The sequence below is a fragment of the Ambystoma mexicanum genome, chromosome 3p (genome assembly GCF_040938575.1).
Source record: "Ambystoma mexicanum isolate Mex_15411 chromosome 3p, UKY_AmexF1_1, whole genome shotgun sequence".
NCBI lineage: Eukaryota > Metazoa > Chordata > Amphibia > Caudata > Ambystomatidae > Ambystoma > Ambystoma mexicanum.
Genome location: NC_090925.1, coordinates 1,227,377,073 through 1,227,399,514, shown reverse-complemented (window position 1 = coordinate 1,227,399,514; position 22,442 = coordinate 1,227,377,073). Strand labels below are relative to the sequence as shown.

Sequence of the window (22,442 nt, the reverse complement as noted above, 5' to 3'; positions counted from 1 at the left end):
AGGAAGAGAAGTGATGCTGGTAGAGTGACGGACTTGATTAGTAGTTCGTAACAAAGTTTTAGTGTCAAAGTATCATAAAGATGAAGCAGGGTGGTACGCATCTACAAGATTTTGTCACTAATGTTTTCTTTCGTACAGTTTTAATTGTACGCACATTTGGATAGTTGTCAGACACGGTTTACTTTTGTAAAGGAGGCAACTCAATTCTTTATTCTTGAAATTGGATTTACTCTCCAATTCTAAAAATCGGGAGTAAAATACTCTCACGCCAAAATCCTATCTGGAGCACTGAGTGGCAGTGACCCTTCAGTGGGAAATGCTCCATGCCTGGTAGGTGCATGACAGATGGTGGAGTGGAGCTCTGCGATGCAAGCTCCACACATTCCACAACACTTTTCCCATACTAAGCAAAACAAAAAATAAACTCTGTAGGAAACATCCCAATAATCAAATGTTTTCACCCCAAAAATCAAGGCGCTGGCAGAGAGGTCTGGGTCTAATTCTTTCCCGTGCAGTTTATTTTCATCAAATGGTTAAAGCACATGTTTTGGGATGGGGCTCTGGCAATAAAGTGCAGCGGCAATCGGGACCCCAAGGCACCAAGATTCGGTTTAGAAAGTCCACAAACCAATGTTTATAAGAAAATGAGCCTCTGCTCAGGGTATAATTACTATAGTAATGCACCCATGGTTATAAGAAAACACCCCCAACCGGTCAAACAGTTAGAAATCAAATTCAAGAGCAGGAAAGTCTCCACTTTGTTCGAATGAAAAAGAATACTCCCACATAGGAATGTTCAACTTTACATGGGGTGAGGCCCGGATAATAATGTATTGGCAATGGGCTGGTGTAGTTATGGGAAAGACACTTCCCAGGCACAATCGTAGCGGTATTAACTACCCATTGTTGGTAGCAAGTGCGAATACCCGGGCAGCCAATAGGAGTGCCTGGCAAGTGCTTAAAGCGTATGCGCAAAGCAACAAAAATATTGGCTTTGCCAATGTTTGTTTGAAACAGGACTTCGGGGAATGACGTGTTCATAATTCGAGTGGCTAAGAGATGGCTTAGTAAAACATACCAGTAGCGTGTTTACAACTCCACGTAAGTCATTACTCTCACAAGACTGCTTTGAGCAAACACTGGCAGGCACTTCCAGTGCAAAGTTTGATAAGGCTTGTTGAGTAAAGCGAGCTCAAAGAGTTCCCACGAGGAGGTGTTTTGGGCGGGCAGAGCCAGGAATGGCTATGGATTAGCATGGCCATCAGTGGGCACTTAACTAAACACCTGGAGACTCCCCCCCCCCCCCCCCCCATCGGCCATTCCCCTAGCTGTACTGCAATACACTAAAATCGTCCATGCCAGCGGTTCATTGCACATTTTAAATTGGGTCAGTGGTGGTGGTTATGACTGGGGGTGCGAGTTCTACATACCGTGACGTAATGTTACCAAACGCCGCAAAATAACGTAAATAAAAAAGTAACTTGAAAGAAAGTTGTTGTTTATCCGAACATACTGCATGCAGCTCATGGTACACGTATACGCCAGCTCTACGTGTCTGAGAAGGGAGAAGTTAGGTTTGAGGAAATGTTGCTATTTTAATGTGTACATTCACCATTCAAAAACCTAACGAATGCAAGTTAAAGGACACGTTCAGTTCCTTTCTCAAAATATCCCCCTTCCTGACAGATAGAGTGTTGGGGAGCATGGATACAGAAAAAGCAACTTCAGACCGAGGTGTACCTCAATGTCATTCATGAAACACAGCTGCTTTAACCGATGCCCCCGAAATAGTGAGGTTTCAGAGCCCCTGTCGTAGATGCATAACTGGCTATATCAGGGAAATGCGGCTGAAAATAAAGCCACTCCTTGCAACGCACGAACGTCGGGTGGGCACCAGCACAGCAAGGCATCAGGCGGCAAACGCTAATTTGGCGCCAATGCCTTTGGGCGCCAAATGAACATGGGTCGAATACAAAACGACCAGCACCCAATTAGCTTACACAAACAGAGAATACACACGTCCATTAGGTGACAAAGGTACTTGCTGATGCCTCCACTTCAGACCCTGGCTCGGTCGAATCAGCCAGTCACATGCACTTTGCCTTCCGGGACGAAAGCAGCACTCACCTATGTTTCCCTCAATCGACAGTTTCCGAGATCGCTTCTCAAAACTGCTCTCAAACACTGGGCTGATGCACATCCTTTTGGGGGGAGTCGCCATGTCGACCCTGGAATGAGGGGGGAGGGCAAGTCCGCTTGAGATCGCAGTGCTTCGCTGTAATGGCCCGGCTATCGCTAATTTGTTCTGAGGGGTTTTGAACTACCCGCCTTTTATCCACCAATATACTACTTGTCTAAAGGGCTCGCTGCACGCAACCAATAGCCGCGCCTAGCCTGCCCCTTCACTGGAAGGGGGGAAATATAGGACCGCCCCCTTCGAAGTGGGAGATTTCAGAAAGACCTCCCTCCTACTGCAGTGCAGACACATACTGTAGATTCCAGAGGGCGGGAAAAAGAAAGGCAGTGACTGCCCACAGGAAACACGAAATACAAGCCACCCTTAAACTTAAAAGCAGCGCCTCCTTCTTTCGTAGAGAACACATGCACCCGTGCACCGGAATGGGTCGGTCACCTAGCAAAAAAGACGCCCTCGCGCCTTTTTTTCGTGTTAACAAAAAAACCGCGCTCTTTTTCAGTGCTGTAATGGCAGCGATAGAAGAGCCAGCACGCGCAAACCAATTGGTGTTCGCTTTCATAGTGAAATGTGTTTTATGCATATGACCCATGTTTGACAGAACAGTTTAGCACGCCAACCGTTGCGATGAGACAAGGCTACAGCAGTAATAAATGAAAGAGGCTCCAGTGTTGTTTGAGACATTGGATGGTATGCAAAGAGGAATGAATAGATGGTGAGAGATCCCAAGAGCCTGGGTTTACCTATACAGGTGCCGGTTAATATATGTAGGCATTTTGTATATTTTAGTAGTGTGAACGTTTAATTTAAACTAACACTAAAAATACATAAAAAAAGATGGCGATACTAGCTTTGAAGGAAGGAGCGTGGAGACGAGTAGAGAAGGGGTGGCATAGCCAGAGAGCATTTAAGAAAAGTGACTGAGAATTGAAGTGCGATGTTTGTTTTGTTCAAGAGACTCATTTACTTAAAGAGGAAATTGGTAGCCTTAGAAAAGGTTGGGTTGGAAGGATATATGCATAGCTCTCAACTCACCCGCTTTTGGCGGGTGTCACCCGCCTTGAAAGCAGATGAATCACCCGCCAAGTCCCTGAGGCGCCCATTCACTTCTATGGGCCTCTCACCCGCCAAAAAGAAAATCGGGTGTTTTCACCCTCCTTGGAGACAAAAAAGGTTGGGAGCTATGTATATGGCTCAAGTTTTTCATCTCGATCAAGAGGAGTGGTAATTTTAATCAGGAGGAATTGTCCTTTGAGGATTATACAGGAAATATCAGATAATGAGGGCAGGATGGTGGCTTTACTGGTTAATATTCAAGGTTGTTTGGTGACGTTATGTAATATTTATGCCCCGTCAGTAGATGATGGTTCATTCTTTAGGCAAGTGGCGCAGACGCTTCAAGACTTGGGTTCAGATAACATCATTCTTGGTGGTGACTTTAATACTGTTTTGAATAAGGATTTGGATAGGAGTGTGCCAGGAAATTTTAGACATAGTGATCGTCACTATGTTTCTCTTAAAAACTTGTTAGAGGAACATGCTATACGAGATTGTTGGAGGTTGCAACATCCGCATGCTAGAGAGTACAGTTTTTACTCAGGTGCACATTCAGTTTATTCCTAGACATGTTGACAGCTGGTCTGATGACCAAGAATTTTATGTCAAGCGAGATTGGCCCGATCTTATTGTCGGATCATGCTCACGTAAGGATGAACATTGACTTGGGAAATACTATTCGGAGAACGTACATGTGGAGAATGGATAATGCGTTTTTAAAGATGGAAAAAGAGGTGGATAAGTTGAAGGCAGAAATTGACTTTTTTGTTTCAGTAAATCATACTGGTGATGTGCGGCTAGAAGTGGTCTGGGAAGCTTTAAAATGCACTATGAGGGATTATCCGATTAATTTGACGTGCGGATTGAGAAAGAAAACTGCTAATAGACAGAAGGAACTTGAAATTAGGGTTGATGCTTTATCAAAGACAGTTATGGCTGACCCATCTGACAGAGATACTATTTCTGAATTGAGGGTACTGAAAAAGGAACTTAATGGCATAATTGAGGAGAAGACAGAAAGAATATATTGTAACCTGAAATGTGATTATTTTGAAAAGGGTGAGAAGTGTGATAAATGGTTGGCATATAGATTGAGAATGAGGGAGGCTGAAAGATCAATTGCATCTATTCAAGATAAGGATGGCCAAATCACTTTTATGCCGAAAGAAATAAACAATATTTTTCGGGATTATTACATGCATTTATATAAGAGTGAAATTGTTGTGCCTGTCGGGACTATTGACTTTCTGGATAGTGTGAATCTTGCTAGTGTTTCGGATTGTGACTCACAGTTATTGGAGGAGGATCTGACAATAGATGAGATTAAGATGGCTATCGGCAAACTAAATGTGGGGAAATCGCCGGGGCCTGATGGCTTCCCAGTAGAATTCTACAAGATATTGCCTGATTCAGCCCTGAATCTTCTTAAAGATATGCATGTGTCTTCTTTGGCTGAGGGTGTACTGCCGGCGTCGACTAGGCACGCTATGATATCCGTCTTTCCGAAGAAGGGCAAGGATGAAACGCTTCTGAAGTGTTGCCGCTGGTTCCTGGGTGTAACAGAAAATATGTCACTGATCTAGGTTTTCGGTGGTGTCCGGATAGGATGTTGTATCTAGGGATTTGGATCACTCCGAAGATTTGTGACTTGGTAAGAGTGAACATGAATGTGATTACCGTGGCTTTTAAATCTGATTTAGAATGATGGGGGTTACTGAAGCTGTCGCTTTGGGGAAAGGTGAACGCATTAAAAATGATGTCAGCCCCTAAAATTAACTATATCTTAAGTATGATCCTGTTGAAGGTTAATGTATCTTATTGGAAAGAATTGGATAGGCTTATACAAGGTTTCTTGTGGGACAATAAACCGGCAAGATTGAGTTTGTGAAAGTTACAACTACCTATAGAGAAAGGCGGTTTAGGTGTACCAAACTTCAGGGCCTACCATCTGGCCTTCAATTGTGCTTTTTTGGTGGATTACATGGAATTGAGTCCTAGTGTATGGGCTGTGGCGGAGGCAAGTGCAAATGGTCCATTATCTCCTAGGGCATTGTTAATATCAAAGGGAGTAAAGGATATACTGACTACATCACTGAGAGATTCCTGGAAGAATTTGAGTGTCTTATTGGGTGTGGACGCGTACAGGGATCCGAGTGCGTCTATTTGGATGAATCTGTCTATTAAATTGAATGGCAAATCCTTTTTCTGGCCTGTATGGTTTTTGGGAGGTATCAAATGGATTGGAGATCTCTTCAATGATGGTGTGTGGAAATCTGCGGGGGAATTGCGAGGGAATTGCAAAGTGAGTTCAGTATTGATGGATTAAGATTATCGGATTACAGGAAATTGAAGTTAGCAGTTGGTATAATTGATTTTCAGAATGGTCTAATCCTGGAATTTCTTACGAGGAAATCATTGGTGAATGAGGGCGGTTTGGCGAGGCGGGTGTATAGGCAGATTGTTAATAATTATAAAAGCAATGATAGCCTAAGAATTGAATGGGGTCGGAGAATTGGAGCGGACATTACTGAGGAAAGTTGGATACGGATGTGTGAGAATGTCAAATTGTGTTCCTTGGGACTGACTGAACGGGCAAGACGAATTAAAATCTTGAATAGGGTGTACTGGACCCCGGAAAAATTGTGGAGGAGTGGCTTGAAGGATGGACCGGAATGTTGGGCATGTGTTCAGGAGGATGGTACTATGGAACATATGTTGTGGGATTGTGTGAAGGTCCGTGGGTTTTGGAATGATATCAGTGGTATCTGTGAGAATATCTTGGATGTGACAATTGATTTTAATTTTGAGACGTTAATTCTGGGGAATGATTCAATTTTGGAAGATCTCACTCAGTGCCAGAAAAAATGGTTCTTCAGAGGAGCTGCAATGGGTAAAAAGATTATCCTCAGAAATTGGAAGTCGATTGCTACATTAGACAAAGAGCTGTGGCTGACTGAAATGGGGAATTTGGCAGCTATGGAGGAACAACTGTATAGAAAGCAAGGCAAAATAGGTTTGTTTCTTAAGATTTGGGGAACATTTTTAGAACTGTGTTGATCTGATCTTGTAGGCAACGAGATGTGAACATGGGGTTGGGTGGGTTTGGGTCCTGAAATGTTGTTGTTTATTTACTGTTTCTGTGACTTTGTATATAATGTTAATGTATTATGCGTTGGTGTATTCTTATTTGCATTGTAAAAAAAAAAAAAAGTGACTGAAAAGTTCACAGTATAGAAACAGACCTGGCAGAGCGAAACGCCTGCAACCTGTGGCTTTCCAGATGTTTTAGACCACAACTCCAATAATCCTTCACCATTGGCTGCACTGGCTAGGGCTAATGTCAGTTGTAGTCTAAAGCAACTGGAGGACCAAAGTTGCAGACCCCTAGATTTATGCAGTGACTGCTGTATTTAGGTTAGAAGGGGATGTGTGGTTGTTGAAGAAAGACTGCTGTTCAGGGTTAGATTATGTAGGATGTTTAAACATAGATTAACCACACCCGCGGCAGAGCAGGTGTGATTGTTGTCTTCTCTGATCACTCTTTGCACAGTTCTCCTGTCTTTGCGCTGATGCAGTTCTTTCTGTGCTGTGCTGCCTGGGATGGGGCTTTGGTTCAGTGACATGCAGCGAAAGCAAGTAGTGATGTTACATCATCAGAGATCTGAAGTATTCAAAATTGTTAGGAGTGTTGGTGGTGTTCCTCTGTGTCCCTGAGCCCCAAATAAAGACACAGAGGGGCTCATTACGGGTCCAGCAGTAACTGTGCCGGTGCTACCGGCGGGTTGCCACTGGACCCGTAATGATTTACCAGTAAAATGTTGTTCCCCGTTCCCATAGCACTCTATGGGACTGGGGAACACAGAAGCACCATTGCTAACGGTGCCAGTGCTTCTGTGACGGTCTGCCAACCATGGCAGCTGTGCCCAGCAGGGTCAGACCGGCCAGGTACAGCGGCTCCGGCAGGCAGACCTGTAATATGTCGGTCCGGAAACAACAGTGCCGAAACAGCGGTTAACGGACCAGCATAGTTGTAATGAGCCCCAGAGACTTGATTGATGTTACTCAGGTCTCCACTCATGCACTAACTAGCGTAGAGAGAACGTTCTCTTGCTGACAGTTTTGATCTGTCAGTGGGGGATATTGGATACAGAGGCTGTGCTTCATTACTCCCATTTCTCTGGTTGAGAGTGTAGTCACGGTTTGAAGCGTCTGCGCCGTGAGGGGCCACGGCTAGCGCTCAAGACGATTTGCAGTAATCGTTGCAAGTTTCTTGATCATAGGGTTTGCGTCCTGATCCAGTCCATGGCAGAACATCCTGTTTAGCTTCGCTAGATGTTCTCGATTCCCAGATCCCTGTTCAGGTTGGATATTCTTGTAAAAAGTGGGGCTCCAGCCACGTCCCTCTTCATCTTTTGCTTTGGTTGGCCATTGCTCTGCAACATTAGATTTTAGGCAGACGGGGACACTATGCTCCTATTGTATGACACTATTTATGGGCCACAAATGCGCAAGGTCATAGATGCGGAATGAAAGCTTGTACATTTGCATTTGAGCATGTTGCATCTATATATAATGGCATGAGACAATTTGCATGATACGGGTCCAATTTCCACTTTATATTGGCTATTGGGACCTATTTGCTCTATGAATCCTGGACTGTAGACAGTATAGGGCCCTTATGTTATAAGACAGTAGAAGCCCAGAGTAGTCAGTGATGTTAGCCTATATATAGCATATTGCACAGCTCTCTAGATTGTCTATTTACATCTGGTTTCATTATGCCTTTGGGGCATCTTGGTTTTTCTGTTTGTTTTTTGTTCTTAGAGCAAGCGCTTTGGTGAACACATGAGAGATTCTACATAGATGGATGAGAATCTATACAAATGCGACATTTCCATTTGGGACCCTATTGGCCTGGTTTCCATTTCCAAGCAGAGGCTGAGTCCGTTGTTACTCACCTCAGGGTACGTAAATTGGCCCCGCAATTTTTTGGTCGTGTGTCCTGTCTGTGTGTCTAGTGTCCATAGGCAGAGTAGAGAGGTCCTAATTGAGTTGTTTCCTCTCCTCTGCTCTTTACGTCTTTGAAGATTGGCTCCTTTTGAGCATGTGTTACTTTACTCGTGTGGGTAGAAGTGGGATTTTTACCATTCATCTATACGTATGTTTTATAAGATGACTATTCCAAGCTGTCTTTCCCCATTTAGATTTCTGTAAGGAACTAATTTGGTGTTTATTTGAATTGGGGCACTTTAATGGGGGGATTTAGGCCAGGTCAAGGTTTTTAATAATTTTTTTTAGAATATTTGCATTATTTGGTTGTATTTTTGATGGTTTTATTTGTTTACAGTGAATAATCATACACAGGCTGAACTAAAAGATTCTTCATGTTTACAGAAGAAGATTGTTGATATGATACAACAGATGGAAGAGAATTAAGCTGTCTAGTTGTGCATCATTATATTTTCCGTTTCTTGCTAGTCCTGAAGAAGACGACGGTCATTTCGTCCCTCCCTGTTTAGAGAGGCACGTTGTAGACAATTTTGGTAGATCGTCGAACTTCTACTGTCTAATAAGTACTAGTTATGCCATGCAATTTTCAAGAATGTTTTAGATCTTACAACGTTTCAGTGGTTGGCTTTTAAGATAGAAATGGTTTCAAGCATTGCACATATGGTGTAAATTACATTTTTGAATCTACTGTTCACACATTGATCAGTCCAGGTTATTATGCTGGTTAGGATTCTCCGAGTGAATATTTTGTTATTTTTTTCTTTTCTTTTCTAGCAGCACATTACAATTCTATTGCTGCTCTTTATCCCTTACTGCAGCATGGGATATTGTGAGACATATATTTCTATTTTTTGCACTAAATCTAATCTGTGCAGTATTATGAATTGTGTATTGATATGTTTTTTATTTTATTTATTGTTGTTCTGATCAGTAAAACCTGACCTTTCAACACATTTATACAAAATTTAAAATACCACACCAGCAAAAGAAAACATTACAAAAAACATATTTCTTATTTGCATTTACATGAACATTCAAAGTAAACTTAGGATCATTATTTTACAATTAAACACAGATTATTACATTACATTAACCACTATTAATATCATTCTGCTTTATATTCAAGGAATGAAAATATTTTACAACTGTATATCTCAAACATTTAGAATGTCCACTATGTAATAATAGCCATAGTTGTTCAGGCATAATAACAGTGGTTTCATTAAAAAAATGTTTAAAATAAAATATTTGCACTGATAACAATTCAACACACTCCACTACCAGATGTTTCAATGTTTCCACCTCTTGGTTACAAAATCGACATACTTGATCGGATATCTGCTTCCATCTATATGATATTTCTCATGTGGGCCATATATTTAATCTGAATCGCAAGAAATCTGCACGATGGCTTGGCTTAGGGGATTCCTTTAAATATTTTTCCACATGGCCTTGAACTTTGAGATCAAATGGATTCTGAATGAATTTATGAACTTTCATGCAGGCATTTCTTATCTTAATCCAATCGGATCTCCACAATTAAAATTTGGCTCTATTTGGATTCTCAATTAGTAAGGTCTCTGAAATATCAGCTCCCCTTAAACATTTTTTAGCATGATCACGCCAGTTTTTTGCAAAGATATCATCTGCTAGCATTAAATGTCGGGATATAATTATAAGTAGCCCATTAGTATTATCCTGCATAATACATTTTCTGTACAGTTGGCATACTTTCCATTTATATACTGCATAGAATGAAATTAGACCCATTTCGTGTCTAATAATCGGCATGGATTCTGAGTTTGGTAGCATAAGTGATTTTTTCCAATAGGCATTTTTATATTTATACCAGTAAGCATAGGATTGAATTTTTTTGGATTCTGACCCATATAAAATAGTGGGAATAAACTTTTGTTTATAGTATGTAATTAATGGGTCTATGGTGAATTTGCAATATTTCGCTCGAATAATTCGTACCTATGATAAAACAGTAAGATGTTTCAATTGAATATGATCTTCATATGGTTTATCGGACACATGATTATTCATACATATCGCCAGATAGATATATGAGTTTACTACCTGGAGATCGCTATTCTGCAACTGCCAACGGCATTTTTTTTGTCCCTTTTTCACGCCAAATTGCATGACTTGAGTTTTCATGGTATTAATGCTAATGTAGTTTTTCCTACCATAGATATTTAGAGTATTCAACATGGTGCATAGTCCTGCTGGTGTTTTGGATACAAGCACCAGGTCATCGGCATAGAGGAGCCAGTTTATTGCTGTCCCATATAGTTTTGGTGGGCCGATAATCAGCCCCCTAAAGCTAGACCCAATGTCTAGAAGGAAAACACTAAACAGGGCAGAGGCTAGCAAACAACCCTGTTGCAACCCCCGAGAGGTCTCTATAGGTTCGGAACAGCAAGCCATCATTACTCAGGCCAGTCTCGATTGAGGTATTCAAATGTAATTTAAGGATCCATTTTAATATGTACCAAGGACATGCCAGATCCATCAGTTTCTTAAATAGTAGTTCCCTAGGAACAAGGTCAAAAGCTGACCTAAAGTCCACAAATGCAGCATATATGGGTTGTTTACACTGTTTCCCTTGGTGGATGATGGCTTTACCTAAGCCAGGTAGGAACCCTGTCTGAAAGGGATCTCTATAGCTCAATTTATTTAGCCATTTATTAAACTCGCCCAGAATCATACGGGCGAAGATTTTCCCCGGGCAGTCTAACAAAGCAATTGGTCTATAGGAGGCCGGGTTTGCCCGGTCTCCTTTCTTGAATATGGGGAGGAAGATCAATGTTTTCCAGTTCAAGGGAATACGCCCTGTCACCATAATGTTCTTAAATATAGGGTGTAATATTTCAGTCCACAGATCTATGTTTTCTTTTAATATAGCATTATGAAGCCCATCAGGCCCAGTGGCTCTGGAGGTACTCAACTTCGATATGAAAAAATGTATATCATCCCGATCAAATTTCACATTCTGATCAGCAACAATTCTATCCCACTCTGGAAAAATATTCGAGAACAGCGTGGCATATACATTACCAAAGAATGTTTCCATTGTTGTTCACAAATAGAATTTATTTGCATTGCTGGTTGATTTTTAGTCAAGGTGTTATTTAGTAAAGCCCATATACCCCCAGATGATTTCAGGATGATCTGTCTCATCATAACCTCTCCATCCTGTTGATATTGGGAGACACGACGTCCTCTTAACCATCTTTTATATGTGTTTTTTAATTGTTTTATCTGCTCATGGTTAGCTGCAATAGTAGACCTGGGCACATTTGCTAGCATCCTTATATGTTTCCTTAATTCACTCTTTTTACATTTGACCTCAAGGTCAAAGGCATGAAGGTGGATTTGATTACCTCGTTTAGGGTTCGCCCTCTGTGTTGAAAATAGCTGCATAGCATGAACATAACATCCACTATCACAATCATTATCATGAGAATATAAATCACACAGAACATTTTTATACCGACATAGTTTCAACTTAGACCATTTTACACGATTGCCAGAGTTGTTGACCTGCAAATTAGACATGCTAGTATTAATGGTCTGTTTCTTTGTTATAGGCCATTCACATGTGAGACAAAGTTGACGATGGTCGCTCAAGATTGTTGGCTTAACAGAAAATGCTGATATTTTACTCAGGAAGTGATCATTCACATAGATGTAATCCAAAATTGCATGACTACCATCATTATGCCAGGTGGCCTTGCGGAGGACATCTCCTTGTATTGAACCATTCACCATAATAACATTTCAATCAGCCATTATTGATGACCAACGATGTACATCCAACATACATCCATAATGTTTTGTAGCCAATAGATGTACATTTAAGTCTACCATTATGAAGGTATTAGTAATGGTTTCTTCTAATAACAGCTGATCAAGAATCATGGATAGATGCTCGAAGAATGCTTTTGGAGAGAGATGTTTTTTACCCAACTAAATATTAACAATGGCACTAAAACTTTGACCACACTGGATCTTAACATATTGAAATCAGGGGGACGGAGATCTATGCCATATGACTTCCAAATTTGTATCCTTACGAAAGGCCATCAACAAGCCAGCCATCGGACGTCCCTTCAGCGGCTCAATTGCAGGGACCACATAGATATTATATTGATCCCAAACGGGTATAGCTCGAAGCCACGTTTCCTGGAACACTAGAATATCATATTGGAGGAGCTCCTTACTCCTGTTACTAAAGAAATGTTTGTGTCCTCTCGTGTTCCAGGAGACTAGGCTGATGGTTTCAAACATCTGGGATTGTTATGATCTCATATTACAGGTTTGATTTTGTGTGCTTCTAACCACTGACGGCATGGAAGCTGCATTATCACCATATATTCTAACTTTTGGGCGATCAGAAATTATATGTTTCGTATCATAAGTAGTCACATCTTGTCTCAGTATAAAACCCAAATTGTAGAATGCTGTTCCTCCTAACCACAAGGTATTGAAAACAACCCTTGACTGGATGAACAAACAAGCTTCCGTTAGATCTGTATTGTTAACAAATTCCACTAAGATGATATCAGCTGATGTCAAATCTTTGAGTGCAGTGATTTCTGCACAGATGTTCAAGAAACTGGCTCGATTGAGATCATAGATAGCAAAAGGATAGCCACGATATTTAATGAGTAGACGATGATGGTTTTTGAATTGCGCTTCCCCAATATGTCTGGATGCCATATGACCAATACGATCATTCGGTTGGGTTTTAACCGACCTGCTATTTGATATCAACCCTAGGCCCCCCTGGTCTGAAGGCTCTTGGGCTATCGTTGTTTGAAACATCCTTGGGCCTTTTAGTAGTAGCTCGGTATTAGGTATGTCGTTGTGGGAGACCTGGTTGGGTTGATCAGAATTATTTGGCATCACCTGATTGGATCGCCCGATGGACTGTGTAAGAGCTTCATTTTCCCAGGTGTATTTTTCAAATGAAGCCCGTATTTCATCACGCAGGTCTTGTAACATACCATCAGTATTTCTTGTCTCACTTCCATGTACCACTTTTGCTTCGGGAATAACGACATTCGGTTTTGTTACTTGGATCTCACTGACAGGTGCTATAATGGACTGCGTGAGGACATAATTTTCCTTGGTGTATTTTTCAAATGAGGCCCGTATTTCATCACACAGGTCCTGTATCATGCCAAGAGTATTTCTTGATTCATTTCCATGCAAAGCTTTTGCTTTAGGAGAAACCACATTAGAACTTATTGACTGCGACTTACTGGCAGAAGTTAAGTTTTGTGATTCCTCTACAACTTTTAATTGTATAGAGTTGACTACATTTGGGACATTTTCACTTCCAGTTAGTGTGGACTGGGAAGAAGATGCCGCAATTGCAAGTAGATCATCAAGTGGTTTATATTTAAGAGCTTCCTTCCTTCTTTGCTGACTTTCTAAATTAAGATTCAATTTCCTTTTTTTCTTAGCAGAAATGACAAGCCTCGCTGCTTTTTTAGCTTTTATCACAGTCTTCCCATTGGAAGTCATACTACGTTTTGTACAGTGTATATCTTGTTCAATGGTCCGTGCGGGCACCGAAGACTGAACATTTAAGTTAGTAAACATTGTCGCAAAAGATAAGCTTTGCACCTTCGGGATCACCTCAGTCAGTATAGCAATATCTGTCTCGAGACTTACTTCAGGGGTAGCTACTTTTGCAGATGTCATATTTTTTACTGATTTTTTGACGTCTCTACTATCACATCTGAGTCCTGTAGTGGACTTGTCTGGGTACATTGGTTTACAAAGTTGGATGTACGTTTACTAAAAATTGAGCTTTGTACCTGCTGCTCTTTACTAAATAGTGAACGTAAGATATGTATTTCTTTGGTCTGTTTTGTCATTTTATCATCCAATGAGTCATACAACTTTGCTAAAGACAAAAGAGCCATGTTCATTGCGCTCAAGGTATTATTTAGTGCCGGCGCCTCAGGAGAGGAGAACCTGTTCTCTTTATACAGCACCTGGCTATCACATATAAAATAAGGGTGATTACTATCAGGTTCATTGAATCTAGTTCGTCTGGGCGTTGGAGCTACAAATGAGAGGTTTGAGATGCTAGATGGTGACTTTTCAAATAAACATGGAGATTTGTATAATTCCTGATTCTCTTTCTCCACTAGTGGTTTGTTTTCAGATGATGGTTCAGTCTCTTTGCGATCTGATGTTTGTTTGTATGATTTATCTTCAAGTTGGATCAGGTCACCTGAGTTGGAACATATGTACATCACCTCTGGTGTGTCTGATTCATGATGGCTAGATAGATTCATAAAGGCTAATGTTTCTTCATCAATGTCACCGACTGCTGATAGTTTTTAATACTCAGCTCGCAATAAGTGCTGAGCTTGAACAGAGCACATAGGAATATTTGTAGCCGATTTGATAGGTTGGGCAGCAGAAGGTATGTCATCAGTAGTGGTTACTTGGGAGTTACATATTTCTCCCGTTTTACATGCTAGGGCAATGGTTGTGTCCGCCACTTCTCTCCCGCTTTCTCAAGTTGCACACTAGAAGGACATAGTTGTGGATCAATCACTGTTTCAACTGAGACAATGTTAGCAGCCATTTGTATTTCAGCTGGGACATTAGTAGTAGCCGTTTGCAAGGCTACATCAGAGGACGTACTGCATGCCAATTGTACGTTTGCATCTCTTTGTGGGGAAACAGGCATCATGTTTTCCAATATCACTGTGTCTATTTTACAAAACGTGCGAATATCTACATTTAAAAAACTTGCACGCTTTCTGTCTTTGTTATCTTTAAGCCTTTTAACAATAAAGGCTTTCTTGGATTGTAGGGGCAGAAGGTTATAAATATCTGTCCCATTCTCCGGCATAACCGTTTTTAATGAATTTATTTGTCTTGACATGACCAAACCTAAAAACTATAAAACACTAGGACACAACAAAATAATCGGCCACTCTCACAAAAATACCAGCACTCCCGCTCCCGCTATCCAGCTAGACAGCGAGACAGTCAAACACTTTCACCAAGCACTTGCGCCACGTGTGCATGCTCACGCGCGTGCAAGAATGATTTGTAGAGGAAAGGCAGGCTTGTGGGCGGGATTCCGCACTAAGTGACAACAAAAAACAGAAATGGATATTTAACGCCTGTCCTTGGTATAAAAATGGCTTCAAAGAAGTCCATGTCCAATTCTTGAGCCTACCAAAGTCAGCCAATTGCAGATAATTCAACGTGATGACGTGATAACGTTGTAACGTGGCAGGAAAGGAGGCTCCGGGTCACCAGAAGCAGGAGACATGTCCCGAGCAGCGAGACAGCCAAACACTTTCGCCAAGCACTTCCGCCAAAGAAATATGTATTTTTATGATATATTATGTGTTTATTTTTTCTATTGTCTTTTTGATATTTGACTAATAAAATAAATATGTTTCTTTTTTTATTTCTTTGACTTGGCCTATTTCCTCCCTAGTGCTGATGATTTAAGTCATGTATAATCCTTTTTAAGTTTGGTTCCTAGTTCTGTGTGACCCTTCCCTTCTTGGGTTGTAAATCAGGGCTTTGTTCTGCATCTTTTGAAGAGTCCTCTGGTGAGTTTCTGCACTAGTGCTCCATGCCAGAGAGGTATAAGTCTGGGTGGGTCTAATAATCATCTTGTAGATGTTGACTTTACTCCGGATGGGAATGACCTTGACTTCAAGAGTGGGTACAGTGCTGCAAGCTTGCCGGAAGCTTTCTGTTGGGTGTTTTTAATGTGGCTCCTCCAGGTGAGCTTGCTGTCCAGGGTACCTTCCAGGTAATGGCTGCTGCTCTCCCCCTTGATGTTCCTTCAGTTGAGGCTAATACGCGGGTGCTCCCTGATGTTCTTTTTCGTCGTCTTGCTGGTGTTCAGTGAAATCTGCCAGTCGCTGTACCATGTTGACATCTTGTCCAAGGATTTTGTAGATTTTTCGCCAATTCCTTTTCCTTGAAAGACTGTGAGATGACTGCAACTTCATCTGCATACAATGCCAGGTCTGTTTTATGAAGATCCGTAGGGATGTCATTGGTGAAGATGTTGAACAGGAATGTTCCAAGGATTGCTCCCTGTGGCACACCTGCTTGGATAGGGCGTCTTGTTAAGAGCTCTGCCTGCATGGTCATGTGAAAGGATCGATCGTCCAAGTAACTTGCAATCAGGTTCACCAAATAGTTTGGGAATCTGAGGTGAATCATCTTGTGCAGAAGACCTTTGTGCCATATTCGATCAAAGGCTTTGGCCACATCCAAGTAGACAATCCCGGTACATTTGTGGATGTTGAATCCATGTGTAATTTTGTCCACCACTCTTAGTAGCTGGTGGTTCGTTGCATGCTCTTTACGAAATCCATGTTCGTTGATTAGATGATTCCTTTGAGAGGCAAAATTGCTGAGGCGGGTGGGAAGGGTCCTTTCCAAGAGTTTAGAGAGTCCTGAGAGCAGGCTGATAGGGCTGTAGTTTGCAGGATCTCTCAGTGGTTTCTCAGGCTTTGGGAACATAATGACTCTGACTTCTTTCCAGGATTTGGGGAAGTGTTGGAATCGCATGCATGCAGTGAAGATTTCCCGCAAGGCATTCCATTGCTTCAGGTGGGAGCATCTTGATGACCAAGTTGGTTATTAAGTCGCTTCCTGGTGCTTTGCCATTTGCCAGCTTCCGAGCAAGTCCTGTTACTTCAGAGCATGTGTATTCCTCAATGCTCTCAACTCCTATCTCGGCTGAGCGCTCTGAGAGATATTTGTCAATTTCTCATTTCACTTGGTCCGTGTTAGTGTCATGCCACTTACCTGGGGTGCGGGGCGCATCTGCAGGTCCTGGCGCTTCCCGTCCTGGCGCATCTACCCCCGATACAGGTTGGGGGGACCTCGGTCATCTGCGGCTTGTGCCGCTTCTGGGTTTTCCCGTGGTTCGCGCAGGCGCGGAAGGCCGTGTTTCGCCCTCCGCGCATGCGCCGTCCACAGAGCGCTCGGGAAGTCGAAAGCTTGCTTCCCAATCCTCGTTTTGGGCGCGTCAGCACCCGGGAACAGCACGGCTTGAGTTCCAAGCCTCCCGGGTGCTGCCTGCCCTATATTAAGGGCCAGTTTGCTTGAACAAACCGCGTCTCAACGCGGTTTGTTTCCTGATCGTGTCCTCGCCTGTGTTACTCTTGAGTAGCACCTTGTCAGCCTTCCCAGCCTTTTGTTCCTTGTCCTTCCCTGTTGGTGTTTCCTTTCCTTGTCTGCCTTTGGGAGTTTTCTTGCCTCATTCCTTCCTTGCCAGTAGGTTCCCTGGGCCATCTTCTTCCCTGCTCCCTTCCTGCCTTCCAGTTCTTTCTCCTTGTTCTGCCTCAGGGTTCCTAGTCCCTCCTGCCTCCTTGCCTGTTGGTTCAGTGCCTTGCCTCCTGCCTTCTCTGGAGTTACTCTGCCTACTTATCCTTCTACTGCACCTGCCAACTTCAGTTCTCTTCATCGGTCTACTGCTACTTCTTGGAGCCTTGCTGTTGTATCCTGCTGTGGATTTTCCATCCAGTCAAGACCCGCCTTCCCTGTCAGTGCTTGCACTGTCCCGACGTCACGCAAATCAGATAAGTGCGCATCCGTGGCGTTGGGAGCTGGTTCACCACTGACCTTGTTTGAATTCAGGGTGGGTGTTGCGCTGGTTCCTCGCGTTACACATTCAGCAACCATCAGTCGGACAGCCTGGCTACTTCACCATGACCATCAACTGGAAGTTCAGGTACTCGGCGCCCACGAGACACTTTTCTTAACAGATTGAGACGCCTACCTTCTGATTCAGAGATGGATCAAGCCCAGGAACTTCGGGAAGAGATGCGGGCCCTTCGAGCCGAGAGGACTGCGCTCCGTCAAGAGAACATTGGTCTAAGACAGATGGTGGCACAAGGTACCGGGGCTACACCTCAGGTCGAAGGTGCAATGGCTCATACCGCACCTATCAAATTCGATGGAGATTCAAGACGTGTGGCCGAGTTTTGTAATCATTGTAGAATAAACTTCCTCTTCAGGTCCTCCTATTTCAACTCAGACAAAGCCAAGATTGGGTATATTCTGGGTAATTTGACTGGGAACGCACTTGCTTGGGCAGCGCCTTTGGTGGCTGCCAATAGTCCCATTCTCAACGACTTTGCAGCCTTCGAAAAAGCGTTAGAGGTTTTTCAATCACCCAATCTGGCTTCTGCGGCACAGAATCAATGGATGGACCTCAAGCAAGGAGCCATGGACATAATAGCCTATATTGGTTGCTTCCGACAATTGGCCACCGATTCCCAGTGGCCTGAAGTAACCCAAAAGACTCTGTTTTGTCGGGGATTGAGAGAAGAATATAAGGATGAATTATTACACATTCCAGAGCCCGACACCCTTCAGCAACTCGTGGAACAAGTTTTGCGGATTGATCACAGACTGGCAGAACGAAGAGGAGAGAGACGTCGAGCTGAGAGGCTGTTTCCCAGACCAGCAAACACGTCTACCGGGATTCCTGGGTCTTCGGACTCCGGTCCAGAACCCATGCAGGTGGGTGCTGTGAGGGGTCCGTTATCAGAAGCTGAACGGAAACGCAGAAGAAGTCTAAGATTATGTTTGTACTGTGGAGCCGCCGGGCATTACTTGGGTACCTGTCCTTTACGCCCCCAAAGGAAGTCGGAAAACTAGAAGACCTGTCGTCTATAGGAAAGGCAACGACAGGTCTCCCTTCACTTTCAGTCCTTTCCGGATCCTGCTCCTTGTTTCAGCCCATGCAACCTGCTGTCTTGTTAGTTCTGGAGATCAAACTGACATGGTTAGACAAAGAGGTGGAAGTTCTTGGCTTATTGGACTGTGAAGCTTCTGGTAATTACATCGATGAAACCTTCGCAGCAAGGCATGGTATACCTTTGTTTTCCCGGAAGAATGTTCTGCCCGTGGAGGTGATTGATGGGACTCATTTATCCTCGGGGCCAATACGTCAACATACCATGGGTCTATTTATCCAGATCAAGGAACATGGTGAAAGAATCACTCTGGACGTCACCAAATCACCTTCATATTCAGTAGTTTTGGGTTTACCGTGGCTGCTATGCCACAATCCAACTATCGATTGGGAAGCACGTACTTTGGTTTTTGCTTCCGCTCATTGCCTCCGGAATTGTTGCTTGCCTGGCAGGCCTCAGAACATTGTCACCTCCACACCTCTTACAAGAAGCAATAGTCCACCTGGTCTTTGCTCATTGTTCCCAATCCCTCAAGTGTACGACGATTTTCAGATGATCTTTTCCGAGCCAGGGGATATACCTCTACCACCTCACAGAACATTGATTTGATACCAGGTTCGGTGATACCTCATGGGAAGGTGTACGCCTTGTCCTTAACCGAGAAACAGGTCTTAGAGGAATATCTGGCTGACTGCATCAAGAAGGGATACATAGCACCTTCGAAATCCCCTGCTGGTTTTCCTTTATTCTTTGTGAAGAAGAAGGAAGGTACTTTACGTCCTTGTATAGATAACCGCCAATTGAACGACATCACGCGAAAAGACAGATACCCACTGCCCTTGATCCGGAATATCATGGAATCACTTCGAACAGCTCAAGTCTTCACCAAGTTAGATCTCCGTGGAGCCTATCATCTGATCCGGATAAAGGAAGGCGATGAATGGAAGACGGCCTTCAAGACTCCATTCGGGCATTACGAATATCGGGTAATGCCATTCGGTTTGTGTAATGCCCTGGCTGTCTTCCAGCGCTTTATGGACTACATTTTTAGTGACCTAATTGGCATCTCAGTTTGGGTGTATCTGGATGATATCCTCATTTTCTCCGTTACCCAGGAACAACATGTGGAACACGTCCGAGAGGTGCTTAGACGGTTGTCCCAGAATCAACTGTACGCAAAAGCAGATTAGTGCTCTTTTCACAAGGAAAGCATGGAGTTTTTGGGCTATGTGATCAGTGGATCAGGCATCTTCATGGATCCCGCTAAGGTACAAGCCATTCAGGACTGGAACCAACCTCTCGATCTGAAGTCCCTGCAACGGTTTTCAGGGTTTGCCAATTTCTATCGGCAGTTCATACCCCATTTCTCACAGCTAACGACTCCTTTAACTCGACTAACCAGCAGCAAAGTACCTTTTCTTTGGGATTCGCAGGCCACCATGGCCTTTGACACCTTGAAAAAAGCCTTCAGCACAGCACCCATTCTGTGTCACCCCAATGACGAGATACCATACATCGTAGAGGCAGACGCTTCCGACTTCGCTGTTGGTGCTGTTCTCCTGCAGAAGCAATCCGAATCCGGCATGGAACATCCTGTGGCTTATTTCTCCCGCAAACTCACTCCTAGTGAACAGAACTATGCTGTGATTGAGAAGGAGCTGTTGGCCATAAAAGCAGCATTTGAAGAATGGAGGCATCATCTCCTCGGGGGACGGCATTCGGTGGAAGTTCGTACTGACCATCGCAATTTACAGTATTTAGGTTCTCTTCAGTGCCGTACCTCTCACCAAGCCCGATGGGCCTTCTTTTTCTCTCACTACGACTTCCACATAACTTACATTCCCTGTGCTCAGAACTTGAAAGCTGATGCCTTATCCCGTTCTTTGGAAGGAGACGTTAAGAGCGACTGTAGTGACAAGCCACTGATCTCTCCGAAGCATTTTCTACTTACGCTCTCACCTCATCTCCAGACGATTGTACAGGACACCATAACAGATCCAGCTCGGGCCAGCCTCTTGAAACGACCACAGATCACTGAACGCAATGGGTTGCTTTTTTATCGGAACAGATTATATATTCCCACTGTCTCTCTTCGGACTCTTGTACTTCACGGGTTCCATGATTCCCGAGTTGGTGGACATCGTGGCATAAAGGCCACCCAAGAACTAGTATCCAGGCAATTCTGGTGGCCAGGTTGGGCCGAAGAAATTGAGCGGTATGTCAAGAGCTGTCCTGTGTGTGCCCAGACCAAGACCCCAAGGAAAAGACCATTGGGGTTACTTCATCCCACAGAGATACCTCCCTACCCATGGCATACCATTGCCGCAGATTTCATCGTTGACCTTCCTCCATCTGATGGATGTACCTGCATCATGGTGGTTGTAGACTGTTTCACCAAGACTGCCCATTTTGTCCCATTTCCCAGGATACCCACGGCATCCCAGATGGCTTTGGCGTTCTTCCAGGAAATTTACAGGCTACATGGATTACCAGAAAAGATCATATCCGAACGTGGATCCCAGTTTCTGTCCTCTTTCTGGCGTCAGTTGTGTAATCATCTAGGCATTCACAGAGCCCTGAGTTCGGGTTATCATCCACACACTAACGGCCAGACTGAGAGAACTAACCAAACTTTGGAGCACTACCTTCGGTGCTTTGCTAATGCCACTCAGACCAATTGGAAAACACATCTGGTTCTTGCTGAAGCCTCTTATAACAATGAAGAACATTCCGCTACCGGACTCAGTCCGTTTTACTGTTCTTCTGGTCAACATCCTAGATTGGTACCTTTTCATCCTGTACCACCCAGTGCAGTTCCACCTGCTGATCATCTGGTCGTCACCATCCAAAAGCAACACTCGTTGGCACGCAGTACTCTTGCAGAGGCACAGGTGCGCATGAAACAACAGGCTGATAAAGGGCGCACTCCTGAACCAATTTTCCAGGTGGGAGATTTAGTCTGGTTGTCCTCTAAGAATCTGCCAGTGCGTAATCTACCTACCAAACTAGCTCCCCGTTATTTTGGCCCATTCAAGGTTACTAAGCGTTTGTCCTCTGTAGCATATCGCCTACAGTTGCCACAGTCCTGGCGGGTTCATCCTGTCTTCCATGTCTCCCTTTTGAAGCCTTACATGGTTGACACATTCCAGCGATCTTTTTCCCGTCCTGCCTCTGTTGATGTCCGTGGAGTGCCCGAATTTGAAGAACAGGAGATCTGTGATTCGCGCATACGACGGGGAGTACTTCAGTACTTGGTGGACTGGAAGGGTTACCCGGCCTGTGATCGCACTTGGGAACCATGCAGTTATGTGCATGCTCCCCGTCTGGTTTGTGATTTCTACCTCTGATTCCCTTGGAAACCTGGGGCCCCTGGCCTTTCTGGGAAGGGACATAGTGTCAAGCCACTTACCTGGGGTGCGGGGCGCATCTGCAGGTCCCGGCGCTTCCCGTCCTGGCGCATCTAC

At 43.6% G+C, this 22,442-nt stretch overlaps 1 protein-coding gene across 1 annotated transcript in view; it reads right to left on the bottom strand.

Annotated features, from left to right (window-relative positions):
- Nucleotides 1-2,407, bottom strand: part of LOC138581389 (deoxycytidine kinase 2-like) — a 76,453-nt gene extending 74,046 nt beyond the window's left edge. The window contains exon 1 of the mRNA XM_069652684.1: nucleotides 2,128-2,407. Coding sequence (XP_069508785.1) covers nucleotides 2,128-2,221 — 94 coding nt within the window. The 5' untranslated portion in view covers nucleotides 2,222-2,407. The remainder of the gene's footprint in view (nucleotides 1-2,127) is intronic.
- Nucleotides 2,408-22,442: the final 20,035 nt, after the last annotated feature.